At 46.9% G+C, this 15,399-nt stretch overlaps 1 protein-coding gene across 2 annotated transcripts in view; it reads right to left on the bottom strand.

The window, feature by feature from the left end:
• The window catches only part of KLHL3 (kelch like family member 3), a 574,547-nt gene extending 559,891 nt beyond the window's left edge, over positions 1 to 14,656 (bottom strand). Inside the window, exon 1 of one of the 2 annotated variants that reach the window (XM_078653303.1) lies at positions 14,286 to 14,656. In XM_078653303.1, the coding sequence (XP_078509429.1) occupies positions 14,286 to 14,299 (14 nt within the window). In that variant the 5' untranslated portion in view covers positions 14,300 to 14,656. The remainder of the gene's footprint in view (positions 1 to 14,285) is intronic. The other variant, XM_078653304.1, reaches the window with a different exon arrangement.
• Between the last annotated feature and the right edge of the window lie 743 nt (positions 14,657 to 15,399).

Raw genomic sequence — 15,399 nt, 5'->3', positions numbered from 1 at the left:
GCACCCCGAGGGTGGGGGGGTGGAACACAGTGATTACTCCCACTGGGAAGATTTGGGAGGGCATAGACACAGAGTTGTGGAGACCTAGGGGCTCACCCTGAACACACGGAGCAGACGCCGAGGGCAGCGCGGCTCCTGCTGCCATGTGAGTGCAGCCACCCCGGGCGAGCAGTGTTCCAGCTGGCAACCCTTTTCAGGAAAAAAGAGAACTGCAGTGGGCACGGAGTGCGATGTGGCAACGCATACGACTGTGTGTTCCACTTGGTCCCCAATGCACTATGAACTGCGTGATAGGAGCGGTAGGAGCAAGCGCTAACCCGGAGCAGTCTGGAATCATTAAATTAGAAGATGAGAAATATCCTCCAGGGAAGCCTCCAGTATCAGAAGATTCGATGTCAATACTACCAGTATAACAGGCTGGGACAGGCAGGGAGAGCCATTTTTGACTCTCTATCCCTCCTCCCGGTACTCACACCGTGTGAGCGATGGAAATGTCGACAGAACACCGGTCCCAGAAACTGTCCACTGACAAGTCGTGTTGCTGCTGCCTACACTCTCCTATATATTAACTGGTGCCACCACATGCACCTGTGCTGTGTCCCACCTCTTGGCAGGTCAGCCATCTCGCACTGGGGTGCCCGGAGCATAAAGACTGATTGGTCACTACTGCAGAAGCCTGCTGGGCTCTAGAGTGCTCATCAATAACCACAGGAGCACAATTCTGACTACCTGCTATTGCTGCCCCCACAAGCTGGCGCCCCAACCAGAGATCCTGCCCATACGACAACGAAAGGGTATGAGAATGCGGGCGCCCTGTCTCCAAGCAATACCAGGAAAACCTACAAGTGGACCTGTGCCCTGAACACACTGGCTGAACTGGATAAATCGGAGGGTTTGCCCTCTGTGCTTCGTACTGGCCCCTGACCGAAGCGACAAACCTCATTGCCTGGGGTGTTGAGTACCCTGCTACTCCAGCCGTGAAAGGGTGTGGCAGTTCAAACTCCTACACGTCCCCTAAGGGAGCACATGACGCAGCATAACCACCGGCGTCAGCACTGAAAATATATAAAGTGCATTAGATCCTAATATTGCCCAGTATCGGAGAGACGGTAACATAATGGGAAAGTACACCAAGAAAAAGGACCCCAGTGATCCTTGCCAGACCCAGAAACCTCACTCTACCACCTCAGAAATGTGGCCATAATGGAGAGACCTTCACAGGATGGACACAGTAGCGTGACCATGGACACAATCTTACAAGCAATAGCTGCGTCACCAGAAGCGTTTGATCTCAAGATTGACACCATGGTAATGGACCTGGTTCTGCTGAGAGATGAAGATAGGAGATTAGCGGAACGGGTTACTACCACTGAGTGCACACTCTACATTAATCCTGAAGTCACCGTCATCAGAGAAAAAATGTCGCCCATGCAATGCAGGGTGAGGACAGTGGAGAGAAGAGTAGAGGATGCTGAGAATAGAGCAAGACGGAGTAACCTTTGCATAATTGGACTATCTGAGCGCATTGAAGGAATGAGTGCTGATATGACTAACTTCCTGGAAACATGGCTCTGCATTGAGGTGGCTACCGAGGGCCTCTCCCCATTTTATGCACTCAAGTATCCCCACCGTGTGTCCTTGCGCCCTCCACAAACTGGAGCGATCCCCAGACCTGTAGTGGTCAAAGTCCTGCATTTTAAAGCTCAGGATCACATTCTGACCCAAGCCAGACTCAAAGAGAACATAATTGTGATAAATCTGAACGTGACGATCTTTCCGGATTTGATCAGAAAAATGCAACAGCAGCAGACCTCCTTCACGGAGGCCAAAAAAGTCTCAGGATACTAGGAGTCACATATACCATGCTGTTCCCAGCCCAACTCCAAGTAGCATATGAAGGCTCGACACACTTCTTTACCTCCCAACCCAGGGTTTGGGACTAAATAGACCAACTGCCTCAACGAGACACAGGTTCCACTGAGGGCGATCACTGGAGCACCCAAAAACCACCAAGGAAGAGAGTAAAAACTGGCCTAGCCACAGTCCCATCCTGTTCCAAAGTCCTACAGAAGTGCCAAAGAGCGGTGGAGGTGGCAGAAGCCATGAGTGGGGCGGGAACAGGCCCTCCCTCGTAAATGAGCGAGAGGAACCAGGATAATTCTGACTCAGCAAAACCAAAGGGGATGATGGACAGAGTGTAGAACATTGCAAGCACTCACCCTCAGTCAACCGATCCAGGTTTAATCCATCATCATTCTTTAGCTCACTCCGCCACCCCAGTTCAGACATGGCCATATGCAAATCAGTCTGACCCTGTGCCTCATGGGAACAGTCCAGCCCGAACTGCCAAGCCATGTCTTCCCTGGACCGGAAACAAGCTTCCTGGGACCGGTTTAATCAGCCGTCATCAGTTCCTATTTAGCGCAGGGTCAAAACTGATTTGCATATGGCTGAGTCCAAACTGGAATGGCATGGTGAGCAAAAAAACGATGGATTTAGGCCCAGATTTCTGTACTGCGGTTAATATATGACATTGTTATACATTCTGTCCATCAATTGTTCATTTTGAATTCTGACTCAGACCATGCCTCGTTTTCTTCCCACAACATTGGCAATTCTCTTCCACAGGTGAGGCCTGGCACGGCAGAATAACTGATTCAGCGCCATCGGACTGGGTGAGTTGTGTCAACTCCATAAAGGGAATCCTATTGTCTATAAGGATGGCCTATCCTGCATTTCTGGATTCTTACATTGATTGATCTGATGTGAAACTATGTTCACTGTTGTCTGGATGGTGTGAATCGTCACCGGGAGGGGAAGTGCCTGTTTGACCGCACCCCCAATCCTTTAAAGTTGGGCGTATGGGAAATGCACTAATGTTGAATGGCTGTTGGCTAGTTTCGATGGGGCTCATCCCACTTCTTGCCCTGGGGTTGGGGAGTTGGGATGCTGCGGTTTGGTTTACAGCGATTTTGTGTGGTACCACCCCGGACTCCATTGTTCAGCCCCCTGTGCAGTGGTCTGTAGCCACAGGCCTTTGGGTGGATCACTACCCGATGGGGATTATCCTGAGATGTCACCTCACCTCCATACTATGGCAACCCCCCTGACCTACACTTTTCATTAGCTGGAATGTCAGTGGTCTGAACAGTGTGGCAAAAAGTTACGAAGTCCATGCATACCTGAAGTGGCGGGTACCCCACATCGTGCTTCTGCAATAAACCCAACTCACTGGTCCAGAGAGGAATGCGCTTTATAGGAGACCAGCAGCCCGTCCCGACGTTGTCCGGGTATGAATTGCTGCCGGCCAGTAGTATATTGTTTTGTAGGATTTCGTTTAGACAGCATTTCTTATCTGTGACAGGCCTGTGAAACGCTCAGATTCACAGTGCACTGCTGATGCACTTAAGAGTGCGTGTTCGGTAGTGTGTGAAGTCGAGTTTCCCTACTTTATTTTTCCTTGCAATATTATATAGCGCAAACTCGACAACATAGCATGAGCACAATTTACATTACAGAAGAACACATTCATTTGTGGTAGGCACGGGGAGACAAAGCGATTTGCCTGAAATCACAGGATGTTGAGCTGATGCCGAGATTCAAACGTAGCTCCCCAGCTCTAAAGTTCGCAATTCTAGAACTTGTGGCGGGAGGTGCGTCTAAAAGTGTATGTCGGTACTGGCCATCAATGAGAGAGACCTGTGCATTTTTCAAATGGGTGGTGAAAAAATATGAGTATGTTGCTGGAGATGTGGGCTGCCGTGCCACCAATGTACTTACCGGGGGAGGGTAAACACCCATTATTCCGCAACTTTCTTTCCGCATACCATCACTCTGCATACTTTCATTACGAAAGTACCATGACTCCGCAATGCCATTATAACGCATGGCATTACATTTTATATGCTTTTACCACGCATACATTTACAATGAAATTCGTTGTAAATACATGAATGGTAAAAGCATGTTTTTTTTTAATGTTTGGAAAGGGTAAGTATGGGTATAGGTTTTGGGGTACTGAGGTATAATGCTTTGGGGTGTTTGGGTATTTTAAGGGTTCAGATATAGTTTTGGGTTATGAGGTACAGGGGTAGTTTTAGGGTTTAGGGATAGGTATGGGTTTTGGGGTACAGGGGTATTTTTAGGGTTCAGGGCTAGGTTTGGGTTTTAGGGTATAGGGGTATTTTTAGGGTTCAGGGGTAGGTTTGGGGTACAGGGGTATTTTAAGGGTTCAGGGCTAGGTTTGGGTTTTGGGGTACAGGGGGATTTTTAGGGTTCAGGGCTAGGTTTGGGTTTTGGGGTACAGGGGTATTTTAGGATTCAGGGCTAGGTTTGGGTTTTGGGGTTATTTTTAGGGTTCAGGGCTAGGTTTGGGTTTTGGGGTAGAGGGGTATTTTAGGGTTCAGGGGTAGGTTTGGGTTTTGGGGTACAGTGGTATTTTTAGGGTTCAGGGCTAGGTTTGGGTTTTGGGGTACAGGAGTATTTTTAGGGTTCAGGGGTAGGTTTGGGTTTTGAGGTACAGGGTTATTTATAGGGTTCAGGGCTAGGTTTGGGTTTTGGGGTACATGGGTATTTTTAGGGTTTAGGGATAAGTTTGGGTTTTGGGATACAGGGTATATTTATAGGGGTTAAGATGGGTTAGTGTTTAAGGGTGTTGGGGTATTTTAAGGAGTACGGGTGGGTTATGATTATGGGGTGCAGGGGCATTTAAAGGGAGCAGGGTGGGATTAGCACACGATATGAGACATGGCATGAAGGGCGGAACGTACCACACGCCCCCAGCACACGCCCACAGCACAACGCAGACACGCCCACAAGGGACTACTTTGCTAACACGATTCTTTTACCTTTTAAATGTATATGGTGGGCGTCTGCATAGCCTATGTCCTTCTGCTGCAACAGCCCTTTTCAACGCTGTATTGGGTGTTGTGATTGGCGCTGTGGTTCCTGAGATTACCCGCCAAAAAGGTTTGGGCTCTCTCTTTATTATATTAGTATGGATAGAGGGGGCTGATATTCGCCACTACATATTCTGCATTCACCAGGGGGGTCCTAGTCTGGGTCCGTCCGGGAATCCTATTTCAAAAAACTGTTGAACCAATAGATCCTAATGGGAGATACGTCCTGGTGACTGCAGGCTTGTGAGGCGTAGATAAAACAAAAGCACAGAGAGGCACACAGAAAATCGCATATAATATGCAAATAATGACAAATCTTCACAGTCTTCGATGTGGAGGATTCTTCTTTATTGTTTCAACAGGATGAGGGATACACAAAGCCACAGCCAACGCGTTTCACCCCAACGGGCTTCCTCAGGGCTGAATGCAAAACAAACCACACGAAAGACCACGTACTGGTATCCGTTCTTCTATCTTCTATTTAGTACTTTTTCTTCATAAACAAATGTCCAAGTCTTGGGCACATTAATGATCCAATTGGCAAGAAAAAACTGTCTTTGAAGAGCTTGGAAAAGCACAACAGTAAACACCGAGCTCAGGCTGTTGTCACCTCGTAAAGCAAAACCATGCCAGACTGACTAATAATCAGGTCTTTCCCTAGGAAAGGCTTGTGAGGCGTAACCTGACCATTGCTGGTCTTTATGCACCCAACTCGGATCAGGGAAGGTTTTTCACAGAACTGTCCAGGAAGCTAGCTCTGTACACCCTTTCATAATTGGCAGGGACTATAGTAGTGTGGCTGACCCCATAATCAATTCTCACCAGTAGTGTGCATAATGCGAGCATTCCTGGACTAGTAGAGCAGCTGGGAACTGGTAAATTCCTGGAGATAGATGCACCCCAGGGATTATAGACTACTCTTTTTTTTTCTTTCAGGGATCCATGGACCGCACGTTTGGCTGGACATCTTCCTTTGCTCCGCATAAGGTCCACACTGCATCATACTGAATACCTCTGTCACACAGTCTCATACCACACCCAATATTGCTCACATTAGGCTGGCACTGAGAAGGTCCCTGATCCCAGACTGGTGCCTTAAAGTGGAGACCCTTGAAGAAACTATAGGTGATGTTATTGGATTTTTTTTTTTATAGATAATGCTCACTCAATGGCCCCCCTTCTGACCGAATGGCACGCTTTTAAAATGGTTATCAGGGGCAGGTGTATTTCTGAGGGGTGGGAGTCTTACGTACCTTAGTATGTGCGCAAGAGAAAACCTTGAGAGTCCTGGAGAAGGTACGCCTGGGGCACCCAGAGCTGCAACAGCAGCTACGGAACGTGAGGGAGCTACTCGTAGCCTACACAGAGAAGCTTCAATGCTTCAATTACCGCAAATATAGGACTCAAGCGCATGCTGAACGTGACAAAGTGGGAACATTACTGGCATGGCTTGCTAGCCCTTCGATTCACACAAAATACATCTGGTATGCACAGGGATTAAATTAAACCTGGGAAAGGAATGGAGATAGTGAAAGAAAAAAGCATGTTGTTTTAAGGACAAGAACCCTCACTCACCTAAAGGTGACACGCTTCATCATAGGGTTCACTCCTCACAGCAGGACCGCAAGATGCCTGCTGTGGGCTACAACTCCCCAGCCAGGGAGGAGCAGAGGTGTTTTCTTAGAGATGAGCTGTATCAGGGAGCTAAGTGAGGGGATGAGTGCACAGGACTGTGACTAACAATTAAAACTATCTCCTGGTGGGCTAAAACTGTAATTTATTCCGACGCCCCCTGTGGATAGGATTAAAAAAACAAAGAAAAGGACTGAGCATATGTAGTGCAGTTCACTTCTAGGGAAGAGGACATGTTTTTGCCCATATGCGACTCAACTAAGTTCTAGTGCATTCCTCAGGACCAAAAATTTGTATTGTCACACTGCAACAAATAATGTAATGCTAAAATACCAGCCTTGAATCAATGAGAAAGGTAAAAAGTCTGGTGGTCCACCATTGGTATTGGGTCCGTCGAGTTCAGTGTTGGAATCGTGATACAGAGATACAGCATGGCGGAGGTCAGAGGCTTGAGAACCATATATAGTTTCATTATGTGGGTGGACCAAGATTCCAATGGTGGGCCCCTAGACTTTTTACTGGTCTCATTGATTCAAGGCCGGTATTTTAGTATTTCATTATTTGTTGCAGAGTGAACTTGTAACAAACTCTGTAACATACCACATCAGGAAAATAATAATCCTGACTTATCACCCAGTTCAAATTGTATGCACCATTCCAGAAAGTATGCTTCAGTTTAGGTGTCCTTTGTGAAATGTGTGGCATAGCCAGAATTCCTGAAACATGGAGGTCAAAGCCCTGCCAACAAAAATCTGCTGAGAGTCCAACTATTATACAGGAAAGAATCACCAATATCCATGCAACTGTATGCAATAATATCAGAGTGGCTAGATGTTGCTTTTCTCCTGAGAGTCTAAAGTAACTTTATTCGCTGGACACTGATGCTATGATCAAAACTGACTATGTGAGTCGTGGCTGGCAAGGAAAATTAAAGTTGCTGCAGCTCAAGGTGAAGTGCGGTAGTGGTCAATTGGTCGACATGTTTCATGTCTAACTTCTCCAGATGGATGAGTGGCATTTCATCAGGACCATGGGGAGAACTCATCTACTATGAAAAAAGAGGAACGATCAAGTCAGTGTACTAGGAGGATCCGTCCCTGAGTTCAGAATCAAATTCAAGGTGCAAAAGGAGGGTAGGTATAAAAAAACAGTCTACCTTCTGGCAATACGTAGAAGGGATTATGGGGAAGCCCCAACCTGGATGTCTCGGACACTCGCAACACTGGCGAGGGCGAACAACTTGAGAATTGATGCTCCTGTTCGTGGTGCCTAACCATGTACGGACATTGGGGGAGGTGAATGGAGGAGTCATGGCCTGTGTAGGAAGGAAAAGCGTCTTCTGTCCTAGCTAGACGAGAGAAAACACATGTCTTTCACTACAAGGGGAGCAAGAAGGTGATCTCATCCATGGACCCACAGCATACATGTCAGCCCCAGAAATTTAATAGGAGTTCTTAGACTCTGCAAGGTGGACGTTTTTGTTGATAAAGATTGTCAGCAATATAGAATAAAAGGAAAGAACAACCACCGGTGGGAGATCCTTCTCCCACCTCGCCGCCAAGACATGGAACACCCTCCCACTGAGCCTACGACAGCCCCAAGACCTGCTGACCTTCAGGAGGATACTCAAGACCTGACTGTTCGATCAGTAGCGCCCCCCCCCCCCCCCCCCCAGCGCCTTGAGTCCCTCGCGGGTATGTAGTGCGCTTTACAAATGATTGATTGATTGATTGATTGCACACTCGGTTAACCGTAGTCTCAGTAGGAGACTGTAACCAATCCATATATGGTAGGTGTGCGACAGCCTCTGTTTTCACCCACACCTACAATAGGCGCAACTCCACACTTGGCGCAACACAGTTTGAGCAGGCAGTCGTATATGCTCAACAACAAACTACCTCCCTCATAAACCACGCTGCCCTTATACACTGTCTTTCCATCCATAGGCTTCCATCCAACACTCAAGTGACCTGTTGCTCTCTCCTTTTTCTGCCAAAGAGCATCGACCTTACATGTTAACCGCAAAACTTTGTTCATCACGCACAACATCGAAACATCCCCAGACATGCCATGTTAGACACACAGTCTTACACATCAAGCACTCCCACAGAGTAGAAAGCAACCCATCTGCCAAAGCCCTGCAGCGCCTTATCAGGAGTATGAAGCACTACAAAAATACAACTACGAAATGATACAATACAGTATGAAAAGGGAAAATTCAAGTGTTAAGCGTTGGGGTCCATAAATCAAATAGCTAGTTGTAGGTCACACATGGTTGTGGCATGGAGTCAGTTTGCAGCTGTGTGCACACCACAGCGCATGTAGAGTTCACCTCCCTTTGCCCATATAACCAAAGTACAGTACATATTTGTATTGCACTGGTCATGATCGAAATAGACAATGTGGGTAAAGCTCCTTCAAACGTCATGGACAGGAGTTGGTACAGTACACATCAATTTAACAATTTTAAACTGTTTGACAATGTGGAGAGCTCCGCTACCTTTTGTGTGGGTTCACACCATGAAAATACCCTATAGATGCATACATACATAGGGTATAAAAAGAACAAAACGTGCTTTCAGCTTAACGTAAGCACACCATAACGATCAAAACACCAACGCCAGCATGTTCCATTGAAAATTAAGATTTATATAAATAACACACCAAAAACTCTAATCACATCTCACTACATTTCCAAACGCTCACTAGAATAGAGGGAAGCACTGGTAACTTGTTACAGTGTTTCCGTTGCTGATAATTGAATACACGTAATACTCATCGGTGGAAACATAATGTTTCTAGAAGATATCGAAATGAAGTTAAAAAAATAGACTGTAGCCAACCTTAAGAGCAGCAGAAAACATTTTCACTAAATTGCCAACTTCACATTTAATTCCTCAAATCCAAAGCCTGCAATGTTTCTTCGTGAACGACAGCGTTTTAATAAAGATACACACATAATACAAGTTATTTTTGCAAGCAGGTGCAGCTCTGAATACGCAAACAAAGGCTCACACAATAACTCTTCAAAACCACCCCTGATGAAATTGTGAATCACCCACGTGCTAATGTATGGCAGAACAGCGGGGAAAGCTGGTTCACTCCAGTCAAACGCACGCTCTTGAGGGCAAGACCTTGCCAGGCTATTCAGAGGAAATTAGCAAACTGCTGGCCAGGCACTAGTTACAAATTAATTCACTGGAGTTCATGTTCTGCCTGCTTGCTTTCTTACAGTACATACAAATTTGTTCTCTTGCACACACACAGCAATCAGATTCCATGCTATTTTAAAAAGACCTCTTCTATATTCTTAAAACACTGCATGAAAAGCTGACCTCCACACAAAACGTCTGATTGATGCCTCTCAAGGTTTGCTTCTTACTTTCTATTCTCTGCAAGCATTCTCAAACCGAAAACAGACTACTCCAAATTGCCTTGATTTTTGCCTTAATCTCCATTATCGCATTTCTTCAAATTGCCCACATCTCATTTCAAAGTTCACAACCTTCCCTTTGAAAGTCATTCCCCTGCAACCTAAGAATACTTAATCTCATTTAGCTCATCTCTTAATCCCACCAAAAATCTGCATGAATGCACGCATCCCCTTCCCACTAACGGTCACACCTAACCCCTATTCATTTAATCTACCACAATGAAACGGAGAGACTGTGTGGAACGGTCTCCTTGAGGGCATAAAATGAATCCCTATAACCAGCAACAACTAACCTTGGGTTCCAGAGCAGTGCGCTATCCAGCATAAGGCGCTTCAACGCCTTGTCAAGGGTAGTAAGCGTTATACAAATGCAACTACAATGCAATAACAGCGACAGTACCTACTGCACTCCCTCTCTGGTGGAACAGCGGCCATCACAGTGTGCCTGAACTGCAATCACCTTGGTGTCGGAGGCATCTGCAGCCGAACGTGAACCAATATCCACAACTTTTGCTATGACCCACCCACTCCCGGGAGCAGACTTTGACTCAGTGTTAGTCTCACCAAGATTCACAGTCAGCATCCGATGAATGTAAACGGGATCCTCCAATGGCCATGTGAACCAGAAGCACAAGCAGAAACTGGCTGCCAGAGGTGTCCAACTTCTACATGGCCTAAAGCAGAGCAAAGTGACATCACCAAGAAAAAAGTGCTTTGTTTCCCCCAGTGTTCCAGTTCACAAGCTCTACTGGCCTGTGCTGCAGTGCCACCATGCTGGTGTACCCCCTACATGCAGATATGTGGTACTGTGGGTTCCTGCACCTCTATAACCCCGGTCTGCAGATGTGTATATGTATGCGCTCCAGCATACTCAAGGCCTAAAAGTCTGTGCTGCTGTCCCCCACTCCTCAGGGGCGGAACGCAGGCCTATGCCGCACAACTGGATGTGGGGTGGTTTAGAGCTCGAGGGGGTGGTTAAGATGTCTGGTGATTGGGTTACTGGACATTTTTGACGTTCTGCCTGATTACAACATTTCCAGCGAGACCTCATGGTAATTATTGATAACGTTTTCAGGCAGCTCTAGGTTGACATTAAACCAGTAAATACACCCATGAAAATATGGAATATACTTTACATACTGGGGTTTTAATTGTTTGTTCCTAACGTACGGCTGTCTATTTAAACGTAATACACCACTTCTTTTGTTATAATACTTTTTTTAATTATAGATATATATATATTTACTAGAAATTGCTAGTTGTTGGGAGTATAGGTTTTCTAAAAGTTTATTATTGATTTTATTGTATTTCAATTCTAACTGTGGACTGCACTTCCAGCAAATTAATAATCTTCCGGTAAGTGATTACCCATGGGATTCAATGCATATGTGTAAAGTCTCACCCAGTTTCCCGAAGGAAATAGTGATTGCCATGTGTGGATGTCGTATATACAGCAGGTCACTTATTTACACTAAATAAGCAGAACATGACAAATGTGCAGTAATCCAATAAAGAGTAGACAGCTTTAAATGGAGACGGGGTAGAGGTCCATACAATTTCACTAGACACCAAAGCTGTTTGTGTGAATTAACCGGGTTACTACTGGGGGTGCACGATATGTAAATGTACAGGAATTTATATAGCGCAAATCACCAAGCGGTTTCTAAGCGCTTGCTTAGGGAACCCGTCCTGGTATTCCCCCGTGAGATAACCCCGGCAGGGTATCCGCAAGGTGAAAGCCAGGCATCCCACCGCGAGGGGCCGTTGTGGAGATTAAGCAAGCTATTGCCCAGAGTCGCAGAGTGTGGTATCCCGATCATTCTTATAAAATCGGTACTTCCGCATGACAGGCTGCGGGTATGCCCCATCTCCACGAATGAGCAACAGAATATCAGATGAGTGATAACTCTTCCATAAATCGACCCTCCAGTGCTGATTCGGTGCTACTGCACACTCCAGCGCCAATTGTGCGGATCCCTATTAGATTCTCTGCTCTAGCTACTGATCACAAGTCATGAGCCATTGACTGGACACTGCAAGCCACTGTGGATGTTCACACTCTGCTATGTCCACAGATTGTCTCCAGCAGCCTTGCCAGGCTACTCAGAAGAAATGAGCAAACTAGCAAAGGTTAGGTGCCCTGCTAACCTATCAGCACCGACAGCAGGTGAAAGCGACCTCTGTCCCTTTTTAAGTCCACCCGCAGCACATTGTTGTAAGACAATATTGCCTATCACCAGTGCTCGGATGCTGCTGTGTTCCATAGCACGGCTCAGATTCCTGAAACGTCCATACTCTGTCCTCAGATGTACATCAATTGGAGGCTGCCTGCGGATATTGCCACTACCCTTGGTTTTGCACAATCATTGTGCTGCCTAATGAATATACTTCAGTTTCTGCAGTCACTACCTACAGTTAACTAACTGCTCTACACCATGCCTTCAGTGGCTTGCTCCATTCACTATAATTCATCCCTTCTATCTGCCTCCATCCATGTCACTGGCTTGGTACTTCTCATTGTTAGCAAGTTGACAGCTCTGATTCATCACACAGTCCTACAAAACTGAACGCAAAAGGTTATCCCTATACACAGGCAGGTCCGAGTCCTAGATGGGGTGCATTATGGTGCGCACAGTGTCTTTGGGTGCTATCTCCCATAACAAAAAGAGTGCTTCAGGATCTCTGCGCCTACTGAGATTCCCCATGCAGTCTTGTTTATCACAGCTCTTACCTGAACACCAGTTAGGTGTTTATTACCCACTTCTAATTTCTAACACTTTTCACCAGCCGGGCTCTGCTGCTTTGTCGCACTGTGCCCAGATTTCATTTTGAAACACATTGCTACTTCTGTCACCCTCTGACCCACACATCAGTATTATCGGCAGCCAGTGCACCGTGTTTCCTTATCCTAAGGGCCAGAAGTTGCATATCACGGTCTCCCTTTCTCTAGGCAAGTTACCTTTTCTTGATTCCCCAATCCCTGGTGCCTTTTTCACCACACGCCCTTCATCCTCTACTGCCTTGGCCAGAGTTATCCAACTCTGGCAGACAGAATGATATTGGGTACACTGCATATTGACCTCCACTTCAAAAGGTTATGTAGGCACATGGCCTGACCTGTCTGTCTCCAGTAGCCCACTTGCTTTGCTCCTCTGAACTCCCTTTCAGGGGTCACTGATATTTGCTGTACATTACGTTTCAAGCAGGTACCTTCACGACACGTTTAATCCCGAGCTTTCTACTCCCAACATCTGCTTGCTCCTGCGGCCACGTGCAGTCAGATTGCCTGCGTGACTCCCTGATGTCAATAGTCATCTCCAATGCCAGTCTGCACCACACAGGGCAAGGCGACCATTCACACAAACTCTGGCTTGAACCCAATACAGACTACGGAGACGCACTAGTAAAAGCAACCCTCTGTGCAAAAAATCAAAGCAATGCAACAATACAGCTATCACTCTGCTGCTGCTCCAAACGGTTGCCTGTGCCTGGATGCCTACTGCGCCAGCTCTGCGTACCACCTCTGGTTGTCTCTGTGCCAGGGTAAGACTGTCCTATAGGGCAATCTGGCAGTACCAGAAGGGCTGGTCTGACAGCTCTATGTGCGGGCTGCTATATGGTCTGTCTTTTACTGTTGATTCCCCGATATTACACTAACATTGCCTGCAAGAAGCTCAAATCCATGCATTCTCCCATACCATGCAAAACACTTACACAAGGTATCATTCCAAGTTGAAAACTGCCTCGATTTGAAAATATCGGCCAATATTTCTGATACGCCAATACTAGGGGCCACTTATTTTGGTGACCGGGCCTAGCTTCTGTCCCCGTCCGACCCTGCTCACCCTACTAAATCACTACGAGTCTAGCCGCCTGCCTCTAGCAAGCCAGCTGACCTCGACCACAGCCAACCATCTGCAGTGCAAAGATGCTCTCGTGTAACGGTCTCAGGACCCTGACAGAAGGCTAGCGCCTACTGTGACCCCTGCTCCCCATCTCCTGCAGCCTGCTGCCTGCTTCGCCTCCTGTCACTCATGCAGCAGGTTGCCTGCTCTTGCTTCCCTGTCACCCCAATCATGCAGCTCCTGCAAGTCCAGAGTCAGGGGCTCTGCCTCCCTTTTGCAACTCAGACCCAGAATGACAGCCGCTGGTGCTCATCACCCCGTTCCTGCAGCCACGCGGCAACCTGTCTGCCCAGGTGTGCTCGCGCTCCCAGCTGGAACTCATCTCAGCCGCTCACCTGCAGGCTGCTGCTTGGATTCAGCGTGCCCTTTGTCTACTTGCGTTTGTTTTTTAGTCACCCACAGCAGGCACACACATACCTCTCATCTTCCATCGTGGGCAGGTGGGCTGGCCAGTACAGAGCACCTCATGTACTCCGGTCCGCGCCCCTGCGGCTCTAGCAGCAGATTCAGATCCGGGATCAGCAGCAGCAGCCGGGCGGTACCATGCTCTTGGACGGAGGGGGCGCGAGCGTGTATCCGAGCCAGGTCCGTGATTCACTGCGCGGCAGAGCCCCCTTCCAGCAGCCCAGAGATCCGGCGAGCCAGCCCGAGACTCCCGCTGCACAGCAGACACACTCCCTGCATGGTTCTCTGGAATGCTGCCGCCACCCCGGCCGAACCATTCACTGAGCAAACACGGGGCGTGACGGACTGTACCATCCGGCTCCCTGCGTATACCGCCCCTCCTCGAGTGAGGGGAAAGTGGAAGAGCAAGTACAGGGCATTGAGGTTTCCTATCACAAGCCATCGTGTTATATCAAAATGCACGCGGCGGTTTCTAGCGTCTGACCCAAGAGTAAACCTTATATAAACTATAAACTTCACAGCTGGATAAGAAATTGAATACAAGGTGTACATTTTTTCTGTTCTGTTTCCGTAGGAAATTGCTGACGCGTGCTATTAGCAAAACCCTCCCGCAGTGCGGAATCGAAGCATTGCCGATATGCTATCTTTGAGCAACGAGCAGCCGGGTTTACGACGAAGAGAAGTTACAGTGTCTAGTAAAAGTCAACTCTTCCCTTCTGCATTTTACCATGAAATTGATTCATTAAAAAACCTTGATCTGCCGCCCTCTACTGGTCATCTGGATGGAGTGAGTTCATTTGCTGATAAAATGTGTTTCGTTGATATCGTCCATTAAACGTTACATTTTTGGTGAAAAAAATACAAATCTAATGTTTTGCCTCCAGAAACATATCCTGGTAGAGTCACACTGGTGTAAGTCTGGCAGTACGTACAATTCTTGTACATGTCTTCATGTGTAAAAACAATAATAACAATATTTATATATATTATCGTACTTTGTTAAATAATTTAAATTTTCCGTTGCATTAAGATGAAATATATTTGTTGGTTGTTTTTAAATTGTCATAATTTTAAGTAATCGAACAATAAACAGTTCACAGAGTCTCCTTAGTGCAATTCTTGTTAA

This window comes from Lissotriton helveticus, chromosome 7 (assembly GCF_964261635.1).
Source record: "Lissotriton helveticus chromosome 7, aLisHel1.1, whole genome shotgun sequence".
NCBI classification, from domain to species: domain Eukaryota; kingdom Metazoa; phylum Chordata; class Amphibia; order Caudata; family Salamandridae; genus Lissotriton; species Lissotriton helveticus.
This window is presented reverse-complemented; position numbering and strand designations above follow the sequence as displayed.